This window comes from Condylura cristata, unplaced genomic scaffold, assembly GCF_000260355.1.
Source record: "Condylura cristata isolate star-nosed mole 26May11 unplaced genomic scaffold, ConCri1.0 scaffold00043, whole genome shotgun sequence".
In the NCBI taxonomy this organism is placed as follows: Eukaryota; Metazoa; Chordata; class Mammalia; order Eulipotyphla; family Talpidae; genus Condylura; species Condylura cristata.
This window is the reverse complement of record NW_004567144.1, coordinates 3,756,559-3,780,996: the sequence shown is the minus strand read 5'-3', so window position 1 is coordinate 3,780,996 and position 24,438 is coordinate 3,756,559. Positions and strand designations below refer to the sequence as shown.

The 24,438-nt window shown below is 40.9% G+C and overlaps 2 protein-coding genes across 2 annotated transcripts in view; one reads left to right on the top strand and one right to left on the bottom strand.

Annotated features, from left to right (window-relative positions):
* The window catches only part of ARR3 (arrestin 3, retinal (X-arrestin)), an 18,663-nt gene extending 9,454 nt beyond the window's left edge, over positions 1-9,209 (bottom strand). Inside the window, 1 exon segment of the mRNA XM_012733917.1 lies at positions 9,161-9,209. Within this exon segment, the coding sequence (XP_012589371.1) occupies positions 9,161-9,209 (49 nt within the window).
* A 3,832-nt stretch (positions 9,210-13,041) lies between these two features.
* Positions 13,042-15,927, top strand: P2RY4 (pyrimidinergic receptor P2Y, G-protein coupled, 4). The gene is made up of 2 exons (XM_012733916.1): positions 13,042-14,146; positions 15,869-15,927. Exons 1-2 carry the CDS (start codon positions 13,042-13,044, stop codon positions 15,925-15,927), a joined length of 1,164 nt encoding a protein of 387 aa, XP_012589370.1.
* The last annotated feature ends 8,511 nt before the right edge of the window (positions 15,928-24,438 follow it).

The window sequence follows — 24,438 nt, the reverse complement described above, 5'->3', positions numbered from 1 at the left end:
TTTTGTGTGTGGATTTTATATCCTGCTACCTTGCTAAACTGGTGGATGGTTTTGATTAGTTCCTCTGTGGAGCTTTTAGAGTTTTCCATATAAATTAACATATCGTCTGCAAATAAGGATAGTTTTACTTCTTCTTTCCCTATTTGGATTCCTTGTATGCCTTTAGGGTTTTCCATATGAACATATTGTCTGCAAATAAGGATAGTTTTACTTCTTCTTTCCCTATTTGGATTCCTTGCATGCCTTTTTCCTGTCTTATTGCTCTGGCTAGAACTTCCAGCGTTATGTTGAAGAGCAGTGGTGATAGTGGACACCCTTGTCTTGTTCCTGATCTCAAAGGAAAGGCTTTCAGCTTTTCTCCGTTGAGGATAATATTGGCTGTGGGTTTATCACAGATGGCTTTTATCATGTTGAGATATGTTCCTTCTATTCTGAGGATTTCAAGGGCCTTAAACATAAATGGGTGTTGAACTTTGTTGAAAGCCTTCTCCACATCTATTGATATGGCTATGTGGTTTTTATTCTTCTGTTGGTTGATGTGATGGATTACATTAATTGATTTTCTGATGTTGAACCATCCTTGTGCTCCTGGGATAAAGCCCACTTCGTCGTGGTGTATTATTCTTTTAATGCATTGTTGGATTCTGTTAGCGAAGATTTTGTTGAGGATTTTTGCATCGGTGTTCATTAGGGAGATGGGTCTGAAGTTTTCTTTTTTTGTGTTTTCTTTTTTAAGTTTTGGTATTAGTGTGATGTTGGCTTCATAGAACGTTTGTGGTAGTTTTCCTTCGCAAAGAAATATTTTTTTCACTGATTTTTCCCCTTTAATTCTCACTCTGTGATCCAACTGGATTGAACACTGAGCTTGGTTTACAAAGGCTCAGGACACATTGATGAATACTGGTTCAGATGTCACCTTTTGATACTGTGAAATATATCTCTGAGGTAAAGTGTGATTAAGCAGCCCAGGTAGGCTTAAATATCAGAGGAATTTGGGGTCTTGTCTTTAAGACTCATGTACTGATAGGAGAGCCTTGCATGTACTTTCAATATTTCCTGATCAAACAAAAGCCAAGTGTAAGGAAGACTATCCTTTCTCCAGTCCCCCACCACTTGGGACTTAAAGCCCTTGAAACCAATGTTTAGAAACCTTGTTATCCCAGCTCATGTTCATAGCGGATATCAATCTCCAGCAAGTGGAAGTGGGGGAGGGGAGGATTACTGTATGGAGCAGTGTGTACACCTGTGAACCTTGAACTTTTCTTGTTGCAGAGGACAGTAACAAAGACTTTGTGGTCTAGGGGAAGGTTCTCCTGGCAGGATGTTGCATGTGGAGGGAGTTGGCAATTGACATCTGCATCACCCCAACCTACAGTAAGCCTTCTCCCCTGACTCTTGACTGTCTCTCATCACTGAAACTAAGTTCACACTATAGGTTCTAAGTAGCTTTCCTTGCTTTGAATGACCAGTCATGGTAGCAGAGATATTGTCCTGCAGCTGCCAGGACTTCCAGAGTCGCAGCAACAAAAACAATTTTTTCTCTTGACTGACCTTCCTGTTGGGCCCAGGTCCAGTCTGTGTGGACATGGGAAAGCGAGAGACATGCCCCTGTCTTCCTCATCTACCTATAGACCTGGATGGTCTTTAGTACCTCTCCATGGGTGCCAGCCCACAATTTTCTGCAGTAGGGTGTCCATTCATTAGAGTATGACTGTGAGTGGCTCAGAGGGCTGAGAAGGACTTTCCTTCACCTTCCCATGCTTGTGGGCCCTGGAGAGCTCCCCATATTCACAGCAAACTGTGTAAACCCTTGCCATCCGGGCCATATCTCTGAGTTGTGCAATACTCTCCTTTTCAGAGATTTTCCGATAAAACTAGAAGCACAGACTGTGCAGGGACCATAGTAGGAGAGAAACTAATGCTGGGCATGTGTGAAAGAATTGTATATTTGTCAAGATTGGTGTCTGTGGGTAAAGTAAAAAGTCAGAGAGTATGCCCTTTGGGACTAATTCACTTTTGTCTTCAGACACTTGAGGCTCCTGTCTCCCTTTTACACACTTACCCTCTCTTTCAACTCAGGTCCATGGTCTTCTCAGCAGGAAAAAGTAGATCTGATAGGTCTTTAATTCATTATTATAATTGAACATAAACCATTATCTCTTTTCCAGGAGAGTGTCTATTTCTTGTTGGAAGTATACTATTCAAACAGTAAAATGCACAAATATCAACTGTATAACTTGATGCATTTTTACCTACTGTGGTTGGATGAATTATACCCCCCTGAAGATATCAGGTCCTAAGCCTTACGAAAGTTCCCTTATGTGGAAAAAGGAACTTTGTAAATGTGGTTAAATTAAGGAACTTGACGTGGGGAGAGTATTCTGGGTTGTATGAGTAACCACTAGTTTAAATATAATCTAAATATGATCACTAGTCACTAGTCACTTTATAAGGGAGGATAAAGAGAGATTTGACTCCAGAGACAGAAGGAAATTTGAGGTCTGAAGCAAGATGCTGTGCTGCTGGCTTTGAAGACTGAAGCAGGGGCCATAGTCAAGGCATGCAGCTGTAGAAGCCGGAAAGGGCAAGGAAAAATGGACTCTCCCCTATAGTCTTTCATGGTCACAAGCTCACCTTATGTTCAGGAGCAGCCCTGCTAACATCTTGATTTTTGCTCAGTGAAACTAATTTCCTACTTCTGACCTCCAGAACTGTTCTTTTAAGCCACCAAGTCTGCGATGATTGTTATAGCAGCAATAGCAAATGAATATACTTATCTAGGCACACCACAATCTAGATGAAGATATAGAACATATCCATCTCTCCAGAAATTTCCCTTGTGCCCCTTTCCAGTTTAGCTGTCCCCCAAAGAGCGCCACCACCACCACCTTCATTTTAACCAGGAATATTGTGGTTTCCAAGGAAGAAAGAGTACGAAGGTGAAGGAACACATCTCTAATTGGGGTTTCTGGCTCCTGTGGCAGGCTGGTGGGAGAGATATTTTCAGGTCCTTACCACCTTCATGCTGTACATCTCAATGTGACTCCCTAGCATCCTCATTCTGCAGAGGAGGAAATGCAGTTCAAGAAGATGCATCACAGTCACACAGCTAGTTGGTTTCAACTCCAGGTCTGTCTGATTCCAAAGCCTTCATTTCCCCCACTCTTTCACTCACATTCCCTTCTTCCTCCTGTTCCTCCCTCCCACCCTCCCTCCTTTCCTCTTTTCCTTTCTTTCTTTATTCTTCCTTAACTCTGAGAAAGTGATTAAAATCCATGCCTTTCTTCCCTTCCTTCTTTGGGCCCCAAGGAAATAGCAAATATTGTGGAGAAACCATTACCAAGATGTTTATGAATATTAACTCAAAGGAGCTAAAATAGGGAGGGATTAGAAAAGACTTTAAAAGTAGGGCAATGGAAGAGTACTGGCTATAATGGCATCCAAATATTGTATTTATTCTGTCAAGAGAAAGAGGAGAATAAATCACCTCACACTATAAATTCTAGATGTTAATGCAATATCTAAGTGGACATGTCCTACAGCAAACATTATATACAGGAGCAAACAATAGATACAGGATTTATATTATACATGTGGATACCCACATTCATCTCAACAAACTATAATGGAATCATTCATTCAAATATTTATTGAACACTTACTATCTGCAAAGTATGTCTTTTAAAATCTGATTTGGAAGGAATTTTTTGGATAACAATGTGTATAATTTGGGGGGAAATTACCTGAAACGTGTTATAATTTTACCTGGGAGGCGGAGGCAAAGATAGAGGTAAACTCAGGTGCTTATTGTCAAGGAAATCTGGGTCTGGTGTGGGTGGTGGGAAAGTTGGGAGGAGATGGCCAAAACCATAAATGAGTATAACTCTATGCAGTCTGTATGTAATATGTGCCATAAATTCAGGAGAAATAAAATGCGATAACTTTGTGTGTGGGGGTGCATTTTATTAAAGAGATATCTATATGCTGGAATCGCATTGGTCATTAGAATTATTAATAAATCCTTAAAATTTATTGAATGAACATTGACTTATTCATAACTTCTATGTTAAATCATATGAGTGTATACTGGAGAAAGGAGAGATAAATGAGGAGGTAGAGGAAGAAGGTTGGGGGTAGGGGAGGAAGAAGGGCTCCTTGGGGAAAGGCTCACATTGGGGGAAGGAGGGAAATGAGCCAGGGAGGATCAGAAGGACCATGCAGAGGACTGAGAGAACAGAGTAAGGTCACAGGATGTGAGCAAGTGTTTCACTGAAAAGAAAAAGATGGTCTGCAGTGCTTCCTAAGGCACACGTGATTTCTTTTGGTCAAGGTGACATTAAGAGCTTTGATTGGGAGACGGTGGGGGAGGCAGTGGTGGTAGAAGCAGCAGAACTAAGACACCAGCAGGGCTAAAAAGGTAAAACCCAGCAGGGAGGCTAACCCAGCTTGAAGCAGTGAGAGCAGCACTCTGGCTCAGGCTGGGCCTCTCTAGTGTAGTATACATCGGAGCGTATCCCTGTGTACACCAAATATAAAATGGCACATGTCCTCCTCTGAAGAAGCCTGCTTCATCCCTGGAAGCACAGTAATAAGACAAAGTTCCTTTAAAAATTTGCAACATTTTTGTTTTTCAAAGTATTTTCACACCATTAACCACCTCAATATTTGGGAAACCCTAAGAGGTTGGTGTTATCATCCTCATTTCACTGATGTGGAAACTAAATTTCAATCACGTGGAAGATTAAGGACTTGAATTCATGTCTGCCTGGCTTCAAGAACCTGGCCTTGCATGCATACCTCAGCAGCCAGCTATCTATGACGCAGGCTCTGACTGCTTCCTCCAGGCTTTTATTTTATCTGCCCTTCCATCCCCTGCCACAGGCAAGGATCTTCAGTTTTACCCCATCAGTTTTCTGGACCTTCAGGAAACACAGATTCTAAATTCTGTTTTTAAGCATTCTTTTATTTTGATTCTAAATTTGAGAGTCTTCCTTGCAGGCTACCTGCTCCTCTCCCTCCCAAGATCCAGTCAGACAACATTCTCAGGACCTGAGTCAGATTCAGAGTCCTATTTCTTTCTGGCTCCATTTAAAAGGGGTTCTGCTCCAGCCAGTCTCTCCTTCCCAAGAGCACTCTTCACCTCATCCTGAGTCCTCCAGACCCAGAACCTGCTCCCTGTACCTACGACCTCCAATCTCGGTCATCACAGGATTTCAGTTCCAGGAGCGTCAGGTCTAAAGCTCTGAACAATTTCACTTTCCTTAGCACTTGGCTATCAAACATTTAGGCTTGCTCTCAGTACTTTCTCCACCATATTCAGGACAGGGTCTCCTAGAGTGACAGAAAGGTGAGGGGTAGTGTGGAGGAAGGTGTAGAGTCTATAAAGGAAGATTGTTGACTGCTATCCCAGGAGAAGAGTGACCTGCTGCCTCGCCATACCTCTTACATGGGTAATAGGCATCTTTTCATTTAAAAATAATTTGTGGAAGTAACACTGTAACTTCTATAGGTTTCAAGTAGACAGCCTTAGAATTTGACACCTGTTATACCATGTTCTGATTCCTACCAAAAGTCTAGTTTCCATTTATCACCATACCACTGAACCCTTTTACCCAATTCCCCACACCCTTCCCTTCTGATAACCACCATTCTATTTTCAGAATTTGTTTGTTTTGTTCAGTTTCTTTGATTTTTTGCTATAAGATTTTGCTTTGTGGTTACTATGAGGTTCAGATATAACAATGGGTATGATGTTCTATTTGGGTTGATAGCTACTTACATTTGAACATGCTCCCAAACTATACGTTTTTGGTCCCCTCCTCCATTTTATATTTTTGATGTTTCATTTTATAGCTTCGTCTGTATGTACCTTTAACCTAATTCTTGCAGATTTTGTTACTACCTTTCTTTTAATCATTATACTTAATTTATAACTGCTTGATCCATCAATTTTACTATATATTTACCTTTTCTGGTGAGACTTTTTCTTATGTGTGTTTTCTTGATGTTAGTTAATATTTCTTTTCAGTTATTTCTTTCAAGGTAAATTTAGTGCTATTGAATTCCTTTATATTTAACCTGTCTGGTACACTCTTAATCTCACCTCCATTCCGCATGTTAGCCTTGCTGTGTATAGAATTCTTGGTTGGAAGTTCTTTCCCTTTAGTACTTTCAGTATGTCATGCCACTCTCTTCTGCTGATAGCCTTTCGAAGTTTTCCTTTTTTGTCACAAGCTGTTTTTTTTAAAAATATTTATTTATTTATGCATACAGAACTGCGGTACAGGACAAAGGTGCAGGGGTGGTGAGAGGATTCACCGGAGACCAAGTGGGAAGCAGAACAGGCAGACTGACAAAGTACACTGCTGAGGGGAGCAGCGGGCAAGACAGGAGAGGTCTGCCGCACCATGTGGCTCACCTCCCTGGCTGGGGATCGAGGTTCTGCGGCTGTGGTAGCTTCATAGTGTTGTGTTTTAACCTGTTGTCCCACAAGGGAGGGCACACAAGTTGTTTTTATCATGCTACATTTAAGATCTTCTCTTTCATTTTTGTTACTTTAATTATAACATGTCCTAGTGTGGATCGCTTGGGTTCCTTCTTTTTTATATTCAAGAGGGAAGGTTTATTTTTATTTTATTATTAATTTATGTTTATTTATATTTTTACATCATGTGTATTCCTGTATAATTCCCACCACCAATTCACCCATTAACCATCACCATAGTTCGTTATGCTCTTTTCTCCCATTTTGATCCCTTTTCCGCCCCCTCCCTTGCAGAATGTCTCTGATTTATGGTTACCTGATAATTATTGTTATTATTATTACTGTTTTTGCCCCAATCCCTTATTTGGATGAATATAGATTCATCCTCTAAGTGAAACCATCTGATGTCTCTCTTTTTCCTATGACTTATCTCACTGAGCATGATCCTTTCTAGCTCTATACATGTTGCTGTGGATGGCATGAGTTTATCTTTTTGATTGCTGAATAGTATTCCATTGTGTGTGTGTGCATGCACACATGCACACACACACAATAAACGCTTCTTAATCCGGTCATCTAATATTGGGCATTTGGGTTGTTTCCATATCTTATCTACTGTACCTAGTGCTTCAATAAACTTTGGGGTGCAGGTATCCTTTTGAGTTAATGCTTTTGTGTCTGTCAGATAGATCCTTAGAAGTGGAATTGCTGGGTCATATGGTAGTTCCATTTTTAGTAGTTTGAAGAACCTTTCTTTGCACAGCTTTCTATAGTGGCTAGAATAGTTTGCATTCCCACCAGCAGTGTCAGAGAGTTCTTTTTTCTCCACATCCTTGCCAACATTTGATGCCTTTTTTAAAAAAAAATATGTGCCATTTTCACTATTGTAAGGTCATATCGCATTGTGGCTTTGATTTGAATTTTCCTGATTATAAGTGATGTTGAACATTTTTTTTCATATACCTGTTGGCTATTTGTATTGCCTAAGAGAGGGTTCGTTATAAAAATGGGGAGAAGAATAAGGGACACTTCCATAGACACAAATGGGCAGAAAAAGCTGCCACTGAAAGGAGCAGGTTTGCTAAGAGAGAGGCCTGTATAGTCACAGGTACACAGTCCTGTGGGGAGAGCTCTCTGCTGATATGCAAAAGGAAAAGTTTGGAGAAGAGACACATCTGTACAGTCACAGGTGGGCAGAAGGGTTGCTGTTCTTTGGTTTCTCTTATTTGGAACTCTGGGATTCCTGCACTTGATGTCTGTTTCTCTTCCAGAATGGGAAGTTTTTTTTTTTTAGAAGCTACTTTTTTTTTTTTTTTAAGTATGAGGGAATATAATTCTTCATTGGTTTAAAAGCTATAAATGTTCTTTTCTGAACTGCTTCTTCTCCTTTTCCTAGATTTCTAAGACAGGATGGGATTTTTTTAATTGTGTCTAGTTTTTTTTTTTTTTTTAGCTTAAGCAATGGAAATTTACTATTCCGCAATCTGGAGGCTATTTGTCTGAGGTCAAGGTGTCCACAGTGTTTGCTCCCTGAGGACTATGAAAGGCGACCTGCTCCAGGCCTCTGCTACTTTCTGGTGGTTTTCCAACAATCTTTGGTGCTCCTTAACTTACTGATGATCGCCCTGATTTCTGTCTTTGTCTTCGCATAGTGCTCTGCCCGAATCTCTTCACAGCCTTTCCTCTGGTATGTCTATCTATGGCCAACTTTCACCTTTTCAGTCTTGTTGGATAAGGCCCACCCTAGTAAGCTCATCTTAACTTGATTGTTTACAGAAACTATTCCCTTTTTTTGGTCAATTTCTGTTTTTATTTACTTTTGACAATGTTATTGAGATATAATTCAAATACCATAAAATGTACTTGCTTAGTGTACAATGCACTGGGTTTTAGTTTTTCCATATTGTTCTACAATTATTTCTTTCTCCACCATCGTCTTTTTTTTTTTTGAAAGATACATTTATTTATGCACACAGAACTGGGGTACAGGCCAGAGATGCAGGGGTGGTGAAAGGCTTCACCAGAGACAGAGTAGGGAGCAGAAAAAGGCAGATCAATGAAATACATTGCTGAAGGGAGCAGCAGGCAGGTCAGGAAAGGTCTGCCATACCATGTGGATCACCTCCGGGGCAGGGATTGAACTCGCATCGAAGCGGCTGCGGCTAGCTTGCAGTGCTGCATCCTAACCCATTGTGCCACCGCCATCATCTTTTATAGAACTTTGCCCCTTTCCTGCCACCTTCCTTCTTAACCTAGAGCTCTCAGGGTATTTATTGATGTTTACTGTTTTTAGTTTTAAGTGTCACATTATCAAATTGTCACTATGTGAATGTCCAATATCCAGTCTGACTTTCTTTGCTACATTTAATTATCTCAAATTCGTTCCATTTTATTTTATTTTTTGAAAATGGCTACATTCCATCGTTGTGGACACACAACACTCCATTGCATGTTTATACCACAGTCTTCTTGATTCAAAGTCCATTGTTGGACATTTAGGCTGCTTCTAAGTCCTAACTACTATAAATAACATTGCTATGGAAATTATGGAACATGTGGGTCTTTGGATATATGCTCAAGAGTGGGATTGCTGGGTCATCTAGTATTTCCATTGTTAGTTTTTAAAGGTAAACCCAGTTTTATTTCCATAATAGCTGCACCATTTTACATTCCTACCATTGGTGTAATAGGGTTCTTTTTCTTCTACAACCTCTCCAATAATCATTGTTGGTCGTCTTTTTAATATATGTCATTTTCATGGGTGTGAGATGATATCTCACTGACTGGGGAAGCTTTTGGTCATTATTTCCTCAAGTAATTTTTTGGCCCTTTCTCTCTTTTCCTTCTGAAATCCCCAAAATGTAAACAATATTCCTCTTGATGTTGTGAATTTTATGTTCTTTAAATTTATCTACACATTTTTTTTTCATTTTGCTGTCCTGCTTGGGTGAGTTCTATTGCTTGTCTTCCAGCTCCTCTGCTTCACTCAGTTTGCTATTGGTCCCCTTTATTGGATTTTTCAATTCTATTATTGCATTCTTCAACTCTGTAACTTCTTTTTGGTTCTTTCTTGAATTTCGTTGAATCTTCCCCCCTGTTTGATGAACATCTTTATAATCATGACCTTGAGCTCTTCATTGGGTAGTTTGCTTATCTCTATTTTTTTGTTTGTTTTGTCTTGCTTTCTTTGTTTGGAAATTGTTTATCTTTCCATTCTGCCTGATTATTTGTCTTTGCCTCTATATATGTATTAGACAACTTTAGGGCAAATGAAAATACATAGAGTCTTCTCAGGCTGTTTTTCACTGTAACCTTCCAGCATAGGTGCTCTAGTAGATAGCATATAGCCCTGGGATATAGCATGTGCAGAAAGCAAAATAACATATACCTTGATGTATATCATTCATATGTACAAAAACATACTCTGTAACCTAAGCATAAAGTTGGCCTTGTGCTGGCTTTGTCTACAAATCATATAAAATTAATAGGGCTCCTCAGGGGGGTCACCTACTGCTGCCAGAGCCTAGAGGGACTACTGCCACTGACTGATGCCCTTTCTGTTGCTGCTGCTCCCATGGTTGTGGGGCCTGAGTGGCCTAAGGGGCCTGATGGGCCCGAGCCTGCCCAGGGCCACCTACCTGCCTCTGCTGCTGCCACCTGTGCCCCATGCCTACTAGTCACCTGGGAATGTGGACGCTGCAAATGTTGCTGTGGTATGTATCTTGTCTCCAGTTGCTTCAATAAGGACTTGTCCTCCTGACCAGGGCTTCCTGACTATTTTCTTGCATGCTGGCATCATGAACCAGGACACGCTTCAAGCTGTGGCCCAACAGCACTTTCTCACATCCCTGCTACTGAGGGATTGGTCTTTGTTCAGGCGATGTCCCAAGGAGTTCAGGAGTTCCCTCCGTACGGAACTAGGCACTCCCTGTGTGTGCTGCCCCACCTTTGCATTCTATATTGGGGCAGAACAGTAGGAAGGTCTGTTGGCTTGCTTTAGCTATGTCACAATGGTCAGGCTTGGTTGAGTTCTGAGAATGTGGTGCTTATAGTCAGTGGTGCTCTGGGCCTCGCCCAGAGTTGGCATACCACTGCTGCTGAGAAGCTGAATGGAGCTGCCATCCTGTCTGGGGCACTTGTGTGGCTTGCAGCTTGACACAGACCAGCTTATGGTTTGACAATGAGTTGTGATGTGCCTCTCAGGCATGAGCTGTGTTGCTCTTTTAAGGCCAGTAATTGGTACCTTGAAATTGATGGGCTGAAAAATGAGTTACTGATCTGTCCTCAAACCTGCTCCTCCTGCAAGTACTCTGTTTTGCTGTCAATATTTGCTCCATCCTTCCAGTTGGCAAGCTAGGAATCTTGGAGTCATTCTTGAATCTTTTCATTTTCTCACCACCACATGAATAAATATCGACTCTACTTTCAAAATTTAGCCAGAGTATGATCACTTCTAAACATCTCTACCGTCCTGGTCCAAACTCCTATTACATCATTGGCAATTGGCTCTGAGCTGCTCTTTCTTTTGTGCCCAAGCCCTTTTGTCTTTTATCAGCACAGTGATCTTTCTAAACCAGTGATCTTTCTAAACTGTAACTGAGAGTGTGATGCCTGTCTCTTTTAAACCCTACATGGCTTCCCACTCACTGCAAGTAAAAGCCAAGGAGTCCTCACAATGGCATTCAAGAACCTTCATGATTGGTCCCTCCCAAGCTATCTAAGCTCATTTCTACATTTTCCCCTTCCTTATAATCACTGTCTTTTATCAGAAGTCATCCCAATATTTAAAACAGCAACCTCTCTGATTTCCTTGTTCTTTCTCTATTCCTCCTCCCTCCTTTATTTTTCCCCATAGTAATGACCACAATCTACATCTTACTTATTAATTACATTCTTTTCCCTCTCACTAGTATGTAATCTTCACCAGAGTGCAAGTTTTTATTTATTTTGTTTACCAATGCCGAGAACTAAACGAAGCACGTAGTAGGTTCTCAGTAAATATTTGTTTATTCTTTTCTGGATCATGGTTAGTGACTTACAGAGGCGACTATGCATAGTCTTTAAGAACATGGATGTTAGACCCTGGTTCAAAGGTAGGCCTGCCTGGACACAAATCTTTTTTATTTTTATTTATTTATGCATACAAGAACTGGGGCTTAGGCCAGAAGTGTGGAGGATGAGAGGCTTCACCAGAGACAGAGTGGGGAGCAGAACAGGTGTATCTACTGAAATACAGTACTGAGGGGAGCACCAGGAGAGACAGAAGAGTTCTGCTGCACCTTGTGGGTCAGCTCCCTGGCCGGGGAACTCAGGCCCTGTGGCTGGTGATAGCTTCATCATGCTGAGACTTATCCCCTGTATCACCAGGGAGGCTCTGGATTCAAATCTTGGCTTTACTATTATTAAAAAATATAACTAAACTCTCTGCTTTTATTTTCTCATCAGCAATATAGGGCCAATCATAATAATACCCAGGTTCATAGAGAACCTGGGAGGCCATTAATGAATATAAAGCACCTAGACTAGTTCCTTGAACATAGAAAGGTCAAATAACTATTTGTTGTAATTTTATCATAATGACTTAAGATTTATATCAGTAGCTTAGGTTTTCAAAACTCTTTTAATGTTTTATTTTACACTTTCCCACCTGTGTTAAGTTAATTTCCCATATATAATTTCTCACTTCTCATTTATACAGGTTTGAATGATCTTCCTTATAGCTTTTTTTTTTTTTAATCTCTAGTGGCCTGGCTCTTCATCTATAACCTTGGACCTTTCTTCGTGTACTCTCTTCTATAGTCATTTAGAAGCTGTTAAACAGTAACCAATCTGGGTCCCAGTTTGCCAATTTGGGCAGTGAATGGGTGGGCGTCGGTAATCTAGTTCTGACAATCTCCTGGGACTGGCCAGGTAGGGAGGAGGGACAGTCCCTGGCCCCAACCCTGCCTTTCTGGATATTCCCTCTGGCTGCCAAGGAGAAGAGTGACAGAGTCAGCTGTGTTCAGCTTCAAGGGAACCAGGTAGGGGATGTGCCAGGTTGCTTGGGTAAAGGTGGTGATGGGGTGCCTGGGTTGCACCATGTTCGGGGCAGGCATCCATCAAAGTTTTCTAGCATGGAAACTCCAGGACCATGTTGAGAATAGAGAAGGTACTGTACAGAGAGATGCTTTCTTCACAGGAACAACTGCTGTGCTAAGCTAGGAGCTAGTTTGTGTCTGGAGAACTTCTTGCACTGAACAGTCTTGGTAGGCCTCCACTTCCTTCAGCTAGCCAGGCTTTGAAAGACAGTCAGTTGCAAAAGGTGAATAACCCAGGTCCACTGATTGTCTTTCTGAAGCCCAGCTGTCCGTTGCCCACTAATCCCTGGAGTAGACCAAAAGAGCTCAGTCAGTGGCCAGGCTGATCTGGGTTGTATTCAGCTGCACTTCTCTTAGCTCGCTGTAGTGCTTCAACCATTGACCTCCCATTCTCTGCTTTTTTTTTGTGTCCAATCAGGGCTGATAGGCCAGGAAAATTTAATCATACTCACTTATTCATATTCCACTTTTAGGAGGACCATGGCCAGTGCAAAACCTTTGCTGTCCACAACTCTGGGTCCTGGCTCATATCCCAGTGACAGTGTGGTAGAACTGGATTGCTGGTTTGATGAGGAGTTCAAGTTCACCTTGCTGCCTGTGAGCTATGCAGTTGTGTTTGTGCTGGGTCTAGGCCTCAATGCCACAGCCCTCTGGCTCTTTCTCTTTCGCCTCCGACCCGGGGATGCAACAGCTACATACATGTTCCACTTGGCCTTGTCAGACACTTTGTATGTGCTGTCGTTATCCACCCTCATCTACTACTATGCGGCCCGCAACCACTGGCCTTTTGGCACCAAGCTCTGCAAGTTCATCTGCTTTCTCTTCTATTGGAAACTGTACTGCAGTATCCTGTTCCTCACCTGCATCAGTGTTCACCGCTACCTGAGCATCTGCCACCCACTTCAGGGACTATGCTGGGGCCGCCCACGCCTGGCAAGCCTTTTCTGCCTGGCAGTTTTGTTGGTGGTAGCCAGCTGCCTCATTCCCAGCCTGTTTTTTGTTACAACCAGCACCACGGGTACCACCACCCTGTGCCATGACACCACTCAGCCAGAAGAGTTTAACCACTACGTGCACTTCAGCTCAGCAGTCTCGGGACTGCTCTTTGGAATACCTTGCCTGGTTATTCTGGTCTGCTCTGGTCTTATGGCCCGGCGACTGTATCGGCTCTTGCCAGGGGCTGCCCAGTCACCTTCTCGTCTACGTTTTCTTCAGACCATCACTATGGTGTTGACTGTCTTTGCTGTCTGCTTTGTGCCTTTCCATATCAGCCGCACCATTTATTACATGGAAAGTTTGTTGGAAGCTGACTGGCAGGTGCTGAACATCATCAATGTGGTCTACAAGGTGACTCGGCCCTTGGCCAGTGCCAACAGCTGCCTGGATCCTGTGCTCTACTTGCTCATGGGGGATAAGTATCGATGTCAGCTCCAGCATCTCTGTGGGAGTGTGAGGCCCCAGCCTCCTACCACTGCTTCCTCTCTGGCTCTGGTTTCCCTGACTGATGATAGAAGTGGCTGGCGGAGAGCCACCCCGCACAGCAGCAGCTGCCCTACCCCTAGGATAGAAATTTGTAATGCTGGAAGTGAGAAATGGGGGTGTGAGTGCAGGGCAGAGGTGAGGAACTTAATAGCAGCACCTGATTTGGCAGTTTCCTTTTCCACTCTCTGGAGAGAGACCTTCATTTTGAGGGATGGGGGAGCCAGAGAAATCACATGAGACCTCAATCTCTCATAAGCCCTTAACTTGTGTCTCCTTTTGAGCCAGACCTCCTTCTCTACTGCTTTCTCTCTTTCTGTCCCATTTCTGGGGACATTGGTTGTGCTTTTTTGCTCATTAACAGCTTCCTGGAAATTTTCTCCAGGTCTCCTACCACTCTCTTACTTGTCTACATCCTTGGAACACATGTGTTTCTCCAGCCAGACCAGAGCATTGAACTGGAGGGGTGGGGATGCTGGAGTAATCTCAGGATTGGCCGATTTATCTGATGGTGAGAGAGCCAGGAAGTGGGGATACCAGCATATCACAGATACTAAGGACCGCACCCATGTCCTGATTTCTTCTCAAAGACAGGATAGTCTTGCTTACCAAGGTGATGAAATAGAGCATAATCTCAGAGACCCTGGATATCAGGGCCCCACGTGGTGTGTAGCCCTGAGGAAGAGAGGGAGCCCTGAGTCATAACTGTGGGGTGGGAACACTGAGGAGACTCCAGGGCCAGGGCCCATGCCAATGATACAGGAATGGGAGTGTCATCACAATGACTGCTGAGAGCATATTTAACAGTTTCCTTCACATAATGAAAGAAAAAATGGATGGCTCAGGCTGAGAGGGAGTTGCACTTATGTCTAAGACTGTGTTTTCCAGCACGGAGGGGTAGAGCAGGTTTGTTCAGAGACTGGCCTCTAAACCGGGATCGATACCCAGAGCTGGCTCTTCACTGGTCTCTCTTCTTTCTCTAGTCCCTGCCCTAGATAAATGATAACTATGTTACCAGATCTTGGAGATAAAGCTTTAGGATTCTGAGGCCAGCACAGGGCCCTGGGATTATGACAGCTCCCACATCTACTGTAGTGCTAATGGGTTTACAGGAGTGGAGGGGGATACAGAATTTGAAGTTAACCCCCAACCCTTGGGAAGTTTTGGGGAAGTAAGAATTTCATGAGAAAGGTGGCTAAGGCTTCTAGACATCTCACCCCAGAAGTTGCCTTTCAGTCCATTGGTTTCTTGAATCTCCAGCCTTCCTTTACTTTTGCTCTACCCTTGCTGACCTGTCTTTGGGCTCTTTCTTGTCTACTGGATTCTAAGTGGTCTCTAGAGAATAAGGTTAGGGCTTGTATTCAGGAAGAAATGACTCCAGTGCCTCCTGAGTCCCCTTTTTCATTCTTTTAAGAGCCGCCCCCCCCCCCGCCACCTTCCTTCCTAGGCATCCAGGAGCTGCCTATTATTCAAGATCCCTTCCATTAGGATTAGATGAACCGGCCTTCTTACTAATCTCCCAGTCTCGTGGCCACACCCAGATCATTATGTACCCTAATACTTATCTGTACTCTCTCATTCTTATGACAGTCTCCTAGCCCATCATATCTTCAGCCCTTCAGTTCCACTGAGTAAAACGTCTCTGTCCATCATAACTAATTTAGCCTCCTCCAGTTCTGCAGCCATATACTTCCCACATGTTCAATCAAGACTAAATGCCCAAGCTTGTGGTCTGCTACTTTAGAGCTGCCTTCTTCTTTCATGCTCTAACTTTAGTTATTTCAACACCTTGACTCTCACCTCATACCAGTCTTCTCCTTTCTCCTAGGACTGGAAGGTATTGAGGATGAAGCCAGAACACAAGGCTGGTTTTACCCACAAGGGTAGCTTCATATCTTGGAACTTCATCTAAGCTCTCATTCCTCTGGTGCTGCTGAACTTCTGAGCATTTCAGAGCAACTGTTTTTTTTTTTTTTCCATCTTCTTTAGGCTCTAAGTCCACCCTATTCTATGACCTTACAGCCTATAAAGTTGAGATGACAAAATGCCTCAAGTTCTCTCTGCTTCACTCACAATAACTCTACTTCTATATCCATTTTATCTTACTCCCCCCCCCGCAGCCCTAGAATAAGTAGCCCTAGTTCATGTTCTTTTGTTTTCCCTCTTCATCATTTTCAGTATTTTCCATAAATGATTTTATCCTGTATTTAAAAACACAATAAAACCAAGCAAGCTAAAAGAAAGCATCATCACTACCTTAATCCTGCTGTCTCTTTTAGCTGCTATTCTTCTTATTCATGTCATTGCCAAATTTCCAGGAAGGATACTATAAACCCCATTTCCTCACCACAGAGTTACCCTTTGACTATCTGAATCTTGTTTCCTTCCAACATGTTTTTGTACCCACAGAACACAAACCATCTCATAAGCATGACCTTTAATGATCTTTTCTCTACTTTCATTGGTGTCTCTATTTTCCATGACACTCTTGCATATCTTCTTTAAATTTTTAAGAACACCATTCAAAAATTACACTGTGAAAAGTCAACTCAGAATGGATAAAAGAACAGAATATGAGACCTGAGACCATAAAATATGTAGAAGAAAATATAGGTAAAACACTACAAGACATACATCTTAAGACTCAATCCCCAAAGCAAAGAAAGTGAAGGGAAAGATAAATAGCTGGGATTACATCAAATTAAAAAGCTCTGTGCAACAAAAGAGACAGTAACTGAAACAAAGAGACACCATATTGATTGGGACAAGATTTTTGCACTCCACACAACTGACAAGGGATTGATCATAAAACTCTACAAAGAACTTACACAACTCAATAAAAACTAAGTAAATAATCCAGTCAAAATGGGAAGAAGAACTTAGAGTCACTTTTTCAAAGAGGAAATGCAAATGACCAACAGGTATATGATAAAATACCCAACATCCCTCATAATCAGGAAATGAAGATTAAAACCACAATGAGATACCACCTTATACCAGTATGAATAGCACATATTAAAAATAGCTAGAAACAACAAATGTTGGTGAGGATGTGGTGGAAAAGGAACTCTCCTACACTGCTGGTGGGAGTGCAAACTGGCGCAATCACTATGGAAAGCTGTGTTGAGTTTCCCCAGACTACTAGAAATGGAGCTGCCATATGATCCAGCAATTGCATTCCTAGGGATCTACACAAAGGACACAAAAATACTAATTCAAAAGGACACCTGCACCCTTATGTTTATTGCACTATTTGTAATAGGCAAGACTTGGAAACAATCCAATAACAGGTAACTGGATCAAGAAGATGTGGTATTTATACACTATTCAGCAATCAAAAAAAATAAACTCATGCCAACCACAGCAACATGGATGGAGCTGGAAGGGATCATGCTCAATGAAATAAGACAGAAGTAAAAGAAAACTACTGGATGGTTTCATTTATAGGATTAATATATGGGAATTAAAGGATCAGGGGAAAATAATAACAATGAGAAAACACCATACAACAAAACAAAAATAAATAGACAACTATAAATCAGAGACATTCTGCAGGGGTGTGGGAGGGAAAGAAAACAAATTGAGGGTGGGAAGAATACCAGGGACTTTGGTGAGGGTGCACGGGTCAATTGGTGGTAGAAATTCTAAGGGGACTACACCTGAGAAAAGAAAACAAACACTGTGAAAAAAAAAAAGAAAACTGAATAATAACATAAAATGCATATAAGTAATAAAAAAAGAACATTAATGAGCATAAGGGGAAACACTTTAGCTCAATGATGCTGCTTTAAGGGTTAATTTCTGTTTGCCTTCTTAGCTTTATTCTTCTAAAATAAAATGCATTTAAATATCACAAAAAATTACACTGTGACATTAAAGGAAACTTTGAAAGAAAAAAGAAAAAACGCTCTACTTCCAAACCCTAGACAATTGTTTTCATGTTCCATGTCCCTAGCTTTTTCAGTTTGTGTACAGATATATAAGTCTTATCATAGTGTATGTACCTTTTAAAATCCTGATATTAAGAAACTTTCTATTGCAACTATTCTCCCTGTTGCAATAGTCTTGCATAGAGTGGCATAGAATTATAAATAGATAATAGATAAATGGACTCATAAATAGATTCTGTTTAGGTTGACTCTTCCCCTATTATTACCTAGATGTCTATCTAGGTAATTCCAAACATTTTTGTGCTTTGAACATTTTAATGCATATATCTTTCTTCTTCTTTGTAATTCTGTTCCTAGGACAAGTTCCCAAGAGTGAGATTACCAGATCGAAGAGCATGAATGTTTTTATGGACCTTGATTTCCAAAGGACTGCACAATTCTCAGCACCACAAAGACACATGAGTGTTCCAGTTCCCTTGAAGCTTTGAATTTTTAACAAATCTTTTTGCATGGCATTAACATTAATTTTCTAATTTCATTTCTTTGATTATTCATGGGACTGAACACTTTCCCATGTGTTTATTATTTGCATTTCCTCTTATGTCAGCTGTTCATATCCTTCTCCAGCTGGCAACTTACTGCTATTCTTATATATCTAAATGTATTCTTTATTTAGCATACATTTTAACCCTTTGTCATATTTTATATAAATATTTATTTCATTTATAATAATACCTTACATTTTCATTATTTTATTCCCTTGCTTTTGAATTTCTTTCCTCTTATTTTTATCACTTATTCTTCCTTGCTGTCTCCGTTGCTGACTTCTATTTCTCTTCTATTCCCTAAGTGAATAGAGTTCCTGTGATTTTCACAGTTAGAACTTTTGGGGATTACTTAATCCCCCTAGCCTGCCTTCTGCTCCTGGATTTTCCTTTGGAAAGAATATATATATATAGCGTGTGCATACAGTTCAGTCGACTCAGTCCCTGAGAGTACATTAGGGATCACATATTTCCTTCTCACTTTACAAAGGAGGAAACAGACCAAAAGAGAAGATTTGAACATGATTTAGTAAGTAGTGGCAGAGCAGAAACTAAGTCTCAAGTTGGCTCACTCTCAGAGCTCCTGTAATGTCATGCTGTTTGAGGCCTGACCTTTCTCTCAATGCATAATTGCTCACTGGATAGTTTCATTTACATCTTCCATTGTTCTTCCAGTTTATGTGGTCAAAAACTAAATTCCCTGAACCAATTTCCCTGCCTTTTTTGCTCATTTCTGCTCATGGCATCTTCTTTCTTCAGTAATTTAGACTTGAAATTCTCAGGGAACTTCCCGATTTTATCAGGTTATAACACTTCTTTTTTCTTTCTTTTAAAAATTTTTATATGATTTTATATATATATATATATATTACATCTTCATTTTGTACATTTTTTCATCTTAGTTGTAATCCTCATGGACTTTCTGCCACCAATTAACCCATGTGCCATCACCATAGTCACATGTGATTTTCCCACCCCAGTTTTGAACCTATTCCCCTTTTCACCCCTGGAGAATATCTCTGGCTTATAATTGTTGATTTTTGTCTATACTTGATTGCATTCCCCTCCCCCACCTTTTGATCCCTTTTGATCACTGCTATGAGTGAAACTCTCCAGCATTTTTGTTTTACTTTCTGGCTTATTTCACTAAGCATGATGTTTTCCAGTTCCATCTATGTTGCTGCAAATGGCATGAGGTTATCCTTTTGATTGCTGCATAATATTCCAGTATATGTATGTGTGTGTGTGTGTGTGTGTGTGTGTGTATACCACATCTTCTTGATCTAGTCATCTATTTTTGGGCATTTGGGTTGATTCCACATCTTCCCTATTATAAATAGGGCAGCAATAAACTAGGGGTGCAGGTGTTCTTTTGAATTATTATTTTTGTGTCCTTTGGGTAGATCCTTAGGAGTGGAATTTCTGGATCACAGGGAAGCTCCATTTTTAGCAGTTTGAGAAGCCTCCACACAGCTTTCCATAGTGGTTGCATCAGTTTGCATTCCCACCAGCACTATAGCAGTTCCTTTTTTCCACATCCATGTCAACATTTGTTGTTGCTAGTTGTTTTACTATGTGCCATTCTCACTGGTGTGAGTTGGTATTCATTGTGATTTTAATTTGCATCTCCCTTATTACAAGTGATGTTGAACATTTTTTCATATGCCTGTTCACCATCTGCATTTCCTCTTTGGAGAAGTGTCTTCGTAGCTCTCCTGCCCATTTTTTGATGGGGTTGTTTGCTTCTTATTTGTTGAGTTTCATCAGCTCTTTGCATATCTCTGTGATCAGTCTTTTATCATTTGTATTATGTGCGATAATTTTCTCCCAGTCGATGGGATGTCTGTTTGTTTTATGTAGTGTCTCTTTTGCTGTACAGAATCAATTTGTTTATCCTTTCCTTCGCTAGCCTTGTTTTGGGTGATGTATCTTTAAAGATGTTACTGAAGTATAGTTTGTATAGTGTTTCACCAATATTTTCTTCTATATATTTTATGGTTTTAGGTCTAATGTCTAGGTCTTTAATCCATTTTGAGTTGGGTTGTGTGTATGGCATGAGGTAGCAATGTAGCTGCATTATTTTGTTTATAGCAGACCAGCTTTCCCAGCACCATTTATTGAACAAACTTTCTTTGTTCCATTGCATATTCTTTGCTCCTTTGTCAAAGATTCACTGTCCATAAAGCTGTGGATTTATATCTGGGTTTTCTATTTGACTCCATTGGTCTGTATGTCTGTTCTTGTTCCAGTTACCATGCAATTTTAATTATTATTGCTTTGTAGTATAATTTGAAGTCTGGGAATGTGTAATCTCCATCCCCATCTCTCTTATTTAGAAGAGCCTTGGCTATTTGAGTTTTTTTTTGTGGCTCCATAAGAATTTCATCAATATTTTTTCTACTTCTTTGAAAAACATAATTGACATTTTTTTTAAGATTTATTTATTTATTCATACAGAACTGGGGTACAGGCCAGAGATGTGGAGGGTGAGAGGATTCACCAGAGACAGAGTGGGGAGCAGAACAGGCAGATCAACGAAGTACACTGCTGAGGGGAGCAGTGGGCGGGTCAGGAGAGGTCTGCCACGCCATGTGGTCACCTCCGGGGCAGGCGGGGATCGAACTCATGCGAAAGTGGCTTAAGCTTCTTAGTGCAGTGCTTTAACCCGCTGCGCCACCAGGGAGGGCCCCATAATTGACATTTTTATAGAAAAGCATTGAATCTATAAGTTGTTTTTGGTAGGATGGCCATTTTAATGATGTTAATTCTTCCAATCCATGAGCAAGGGCAACTCTTTCTATATCTTTGTGTCTTTTTCTATTTCTTTTAACAATGTTTTATAATTTTTCTTTGTAGAAGTCCTTCACTCTTTTGTTAGGTTTATTCCAAAGTATTTGATCTTTTTTTGTTTCAATTATAAGGGAATGGTTTTCTTGATTTCTTCTTCTTCAAAGTGATTATTTGTGTATAGGAAAGCTATTGATTTTTGTGTGTTGATTTTGTATTCTGTTACTTTACTAAACTGGTTTATTATTTTGACAAGTGTTTCTGTGGAGTTTTTGGGATTCACGATGTCATTTTGAAACTGTGAAAGTTTTACTTCTTTCCCTATTTGGATTCCTTGTATGCCTTTTACTTGTTTTATTGCTCTTGCTAGGACTTCCAATATTATATTTTTGCAGTGGGGGGGGTTAGTGGTGATGAATTTTTGGAGATTTTGTTTGTCATGGAAAGTTTTTATTCTTCCATCACAGAGGAAGGAGGGCTATGCAGGGTAGATTATTCTTGGTTGGAATTTGTTGACTGAAGTTTGTTGAATACATCCCTCCATTTTCTTTGTGCCTTGTAGTGTTTCTTTGGAGAAATCTGATGTCATCTTGATTGGTTTTCTTTTGTATGTTATCTGTTTCTTCCTCCTTGTCAGCTTCATTATTTTTTCCTTATCTTGGACCTTTGAAAGTTTTACTATTATGTGTCTTGCTTTAGCTTTCTTTTCATTGTGGTAGTTTGATATTCTTCTGGATTCTTGTATTTCTATTTTCATTCCCTTCTTCATGTTTGGGAAATTCTCTTCAATTATCTCCTCAAACAGTGTTTCAGCTCCCTGTTTTCTGTCTTCACCCTCTGGGACACCTATGATTTTTATATTTCTTTTACTCATTGCATCTTATATTTTTTGGATTGCCTTTTCAGTTTTTTCCCCTTTGTTGGAAAAATGGTTTCCTTTTTTTTTTGTCTGAATCTTCAAAAATGCTGAATTGTTTATTCTTCCATTTCTTCTGTTCTTTTTTTCTTGGCTTTCTCCAGAGTTCTTGAGTTCCTCCACCTGTCTTTGATTATCCTCCAGATACTTCACTCTCTTCCTCAGCTCATTGATTGTATTTTTTATTTCTTTCTATTTGTTCTTTTAGCTCTTAATTATTTCCATCATGGCCTTTTTGAAATCTTTGTCTGTTAGGTGGAGGAGTTCTTCTGTTTCCATGATATTGTTTTCTGAGGAAATACTTTTTCTCTGTGGTATATTATTTCCAGAGGGGACTGCTTGATCACTTGTGGTTTTTTTTTTTTCTTATTTCTTTTGTTAGTGTCTGCTTTGTTCTATTCTAAGTACCCCTGTGTTGCTGTTGCTGGTGAGCATGATTTCTAATTACTGTTGCTGTAGTGTGAATATGTCCACCTGGTGTCTAAACCTCTGTGGCTGTGTACACGCCCAGTCACTTCAGTTGTAGAAGATGTACTGAGCTGTGCTTTGTTCCAAGATCTTCTATTTTTCCAGCCTCCACTGTGTGAAATTGGACCTTTGTCTCAGCCAGTAATAGCCTGTGGTCTTTTGTGGGGTTCTGCTTCTTCCAGTAACAAGTTGAGTCCTCATCTCTGGGAGGTGTCTGCAAGAAGTGCCTGGATGGGCTGATTTTCTCTGGTGAACTTCTCGCTTCTTCTAGGTGTGTCTTGACAAAATAATGGAGTTAAAGCAGAGTAGGGAGTGAGAGGAGGGTTTAGAGGAAAGGGGAGGGTGATATGGAAATATAACAGGAAAGAAGATGATAGGAAGTGGTGAAGGTTAAATGGCGGTAGAGGGAAAATGAGGAGGAAATGGAGGGAAGGTAACAGAAATAGAAGAGACAGCAGTAATGATAATGTTGAAGGGAAGGAGGAAGCTAGATAGAAAACCAGGGTAAAAATGAAGGAAGGGCACAGAAATCTACCAGCTGAGCAATGCAGGAATAACACAAACAAACAAGCAACAAACACATCCATAGATAGGGGAGAGTTCTCTCTCAGACATCTGATGGATCCCAGTTAGCTAATCCTTGTGGTTGTAAGATAGTCCCCTGGGGAGCACCCTACAACTGGGTAGAGTAGCCTTCCCAGAGTCTGAAGTTTTGTTTGGCTTTCTTTTTAATTTCCTTAGGTAGTTGGGCAAGTAAAGGAGCTCCTGAGGTTTCTTTCTACCTAGGGGCTTGTGGTGTCTAGAGGCCTCCATTGTAAGGGTTGGTCCTAAAATTCTCCTCATGATGGCTCTCCCTCAGGTAAGCCACCTGGTTTCAGGTGAGTGTGGCTTGTGATTTTGTTTTGGTCACTAGATGGCACCAGAGATTTTTCTCAGTGAGTTTTCAGAACTGGGCTTATTCACTCAGGTCTCTGGAAGAGGTGGAAAGGGGAGGACAAAAGAAGGGCTCCCTGCCAGCCAGCCCCATCCTGTAGCAGCCCTGCTGCTCCCAGTTGCTCACCTATTGAACTTTTTAGCCTTCTCATGTCCCAGGATTCCTCCGTAGCCACCGAGCTGTCATCACCAAGCCAGCATCCAAGCCATCTTTCTTTACCTCTTGGGCTCTACGTGCTGGCTGTGTGTGGGTAGGGGCAGGAAGCAGGTAGAAGTGTTGCAAATCTCCTAGCTGTGCCAACCACAGAGCTGTCTCTCTTTAACTCCTGGGCTCTATGCACCTGCTGAGCCATCTCCTATATCTGGGTTTTCTATTGGATTCTGTTGAGCCATCTCCTATATCTGGGTTTTCTGTTGGAATCTGTTGGTCTGTATGTCTGTTCTTATTCCAGTACCATGCAGTTTTGATTATTATGACTTTGTAGTATAGTTTAAAGTCTGGGAATGTGGTACTTCAGTTCTCTTGTTTTATTCAGGAGAGTTTTGGCTATTCAAGGGTTATTTTGTGGTTCCATATGAAACTCATCAATATTTGTTCTATTCCTTTGAAGAATGTCATTGAGATTTTTATTGGAATAGCATTAAATCTGTGGGATGGCCATTTTAATGATGTTAATTCTTCCCATCTATGAGCAGGGGATGTCTTTCCATTTCTTTGTATTTTCTTGTATTTCTTTTAACAGCCAACACTACTTTTTTTTTTTTATCATATCAATTACAATGGGCCTTCCTTTATGATCTTAGTACTACTATTCTAACACTGGCTTGGCACTTTACCCCTGACTGACTGTCATAGCCT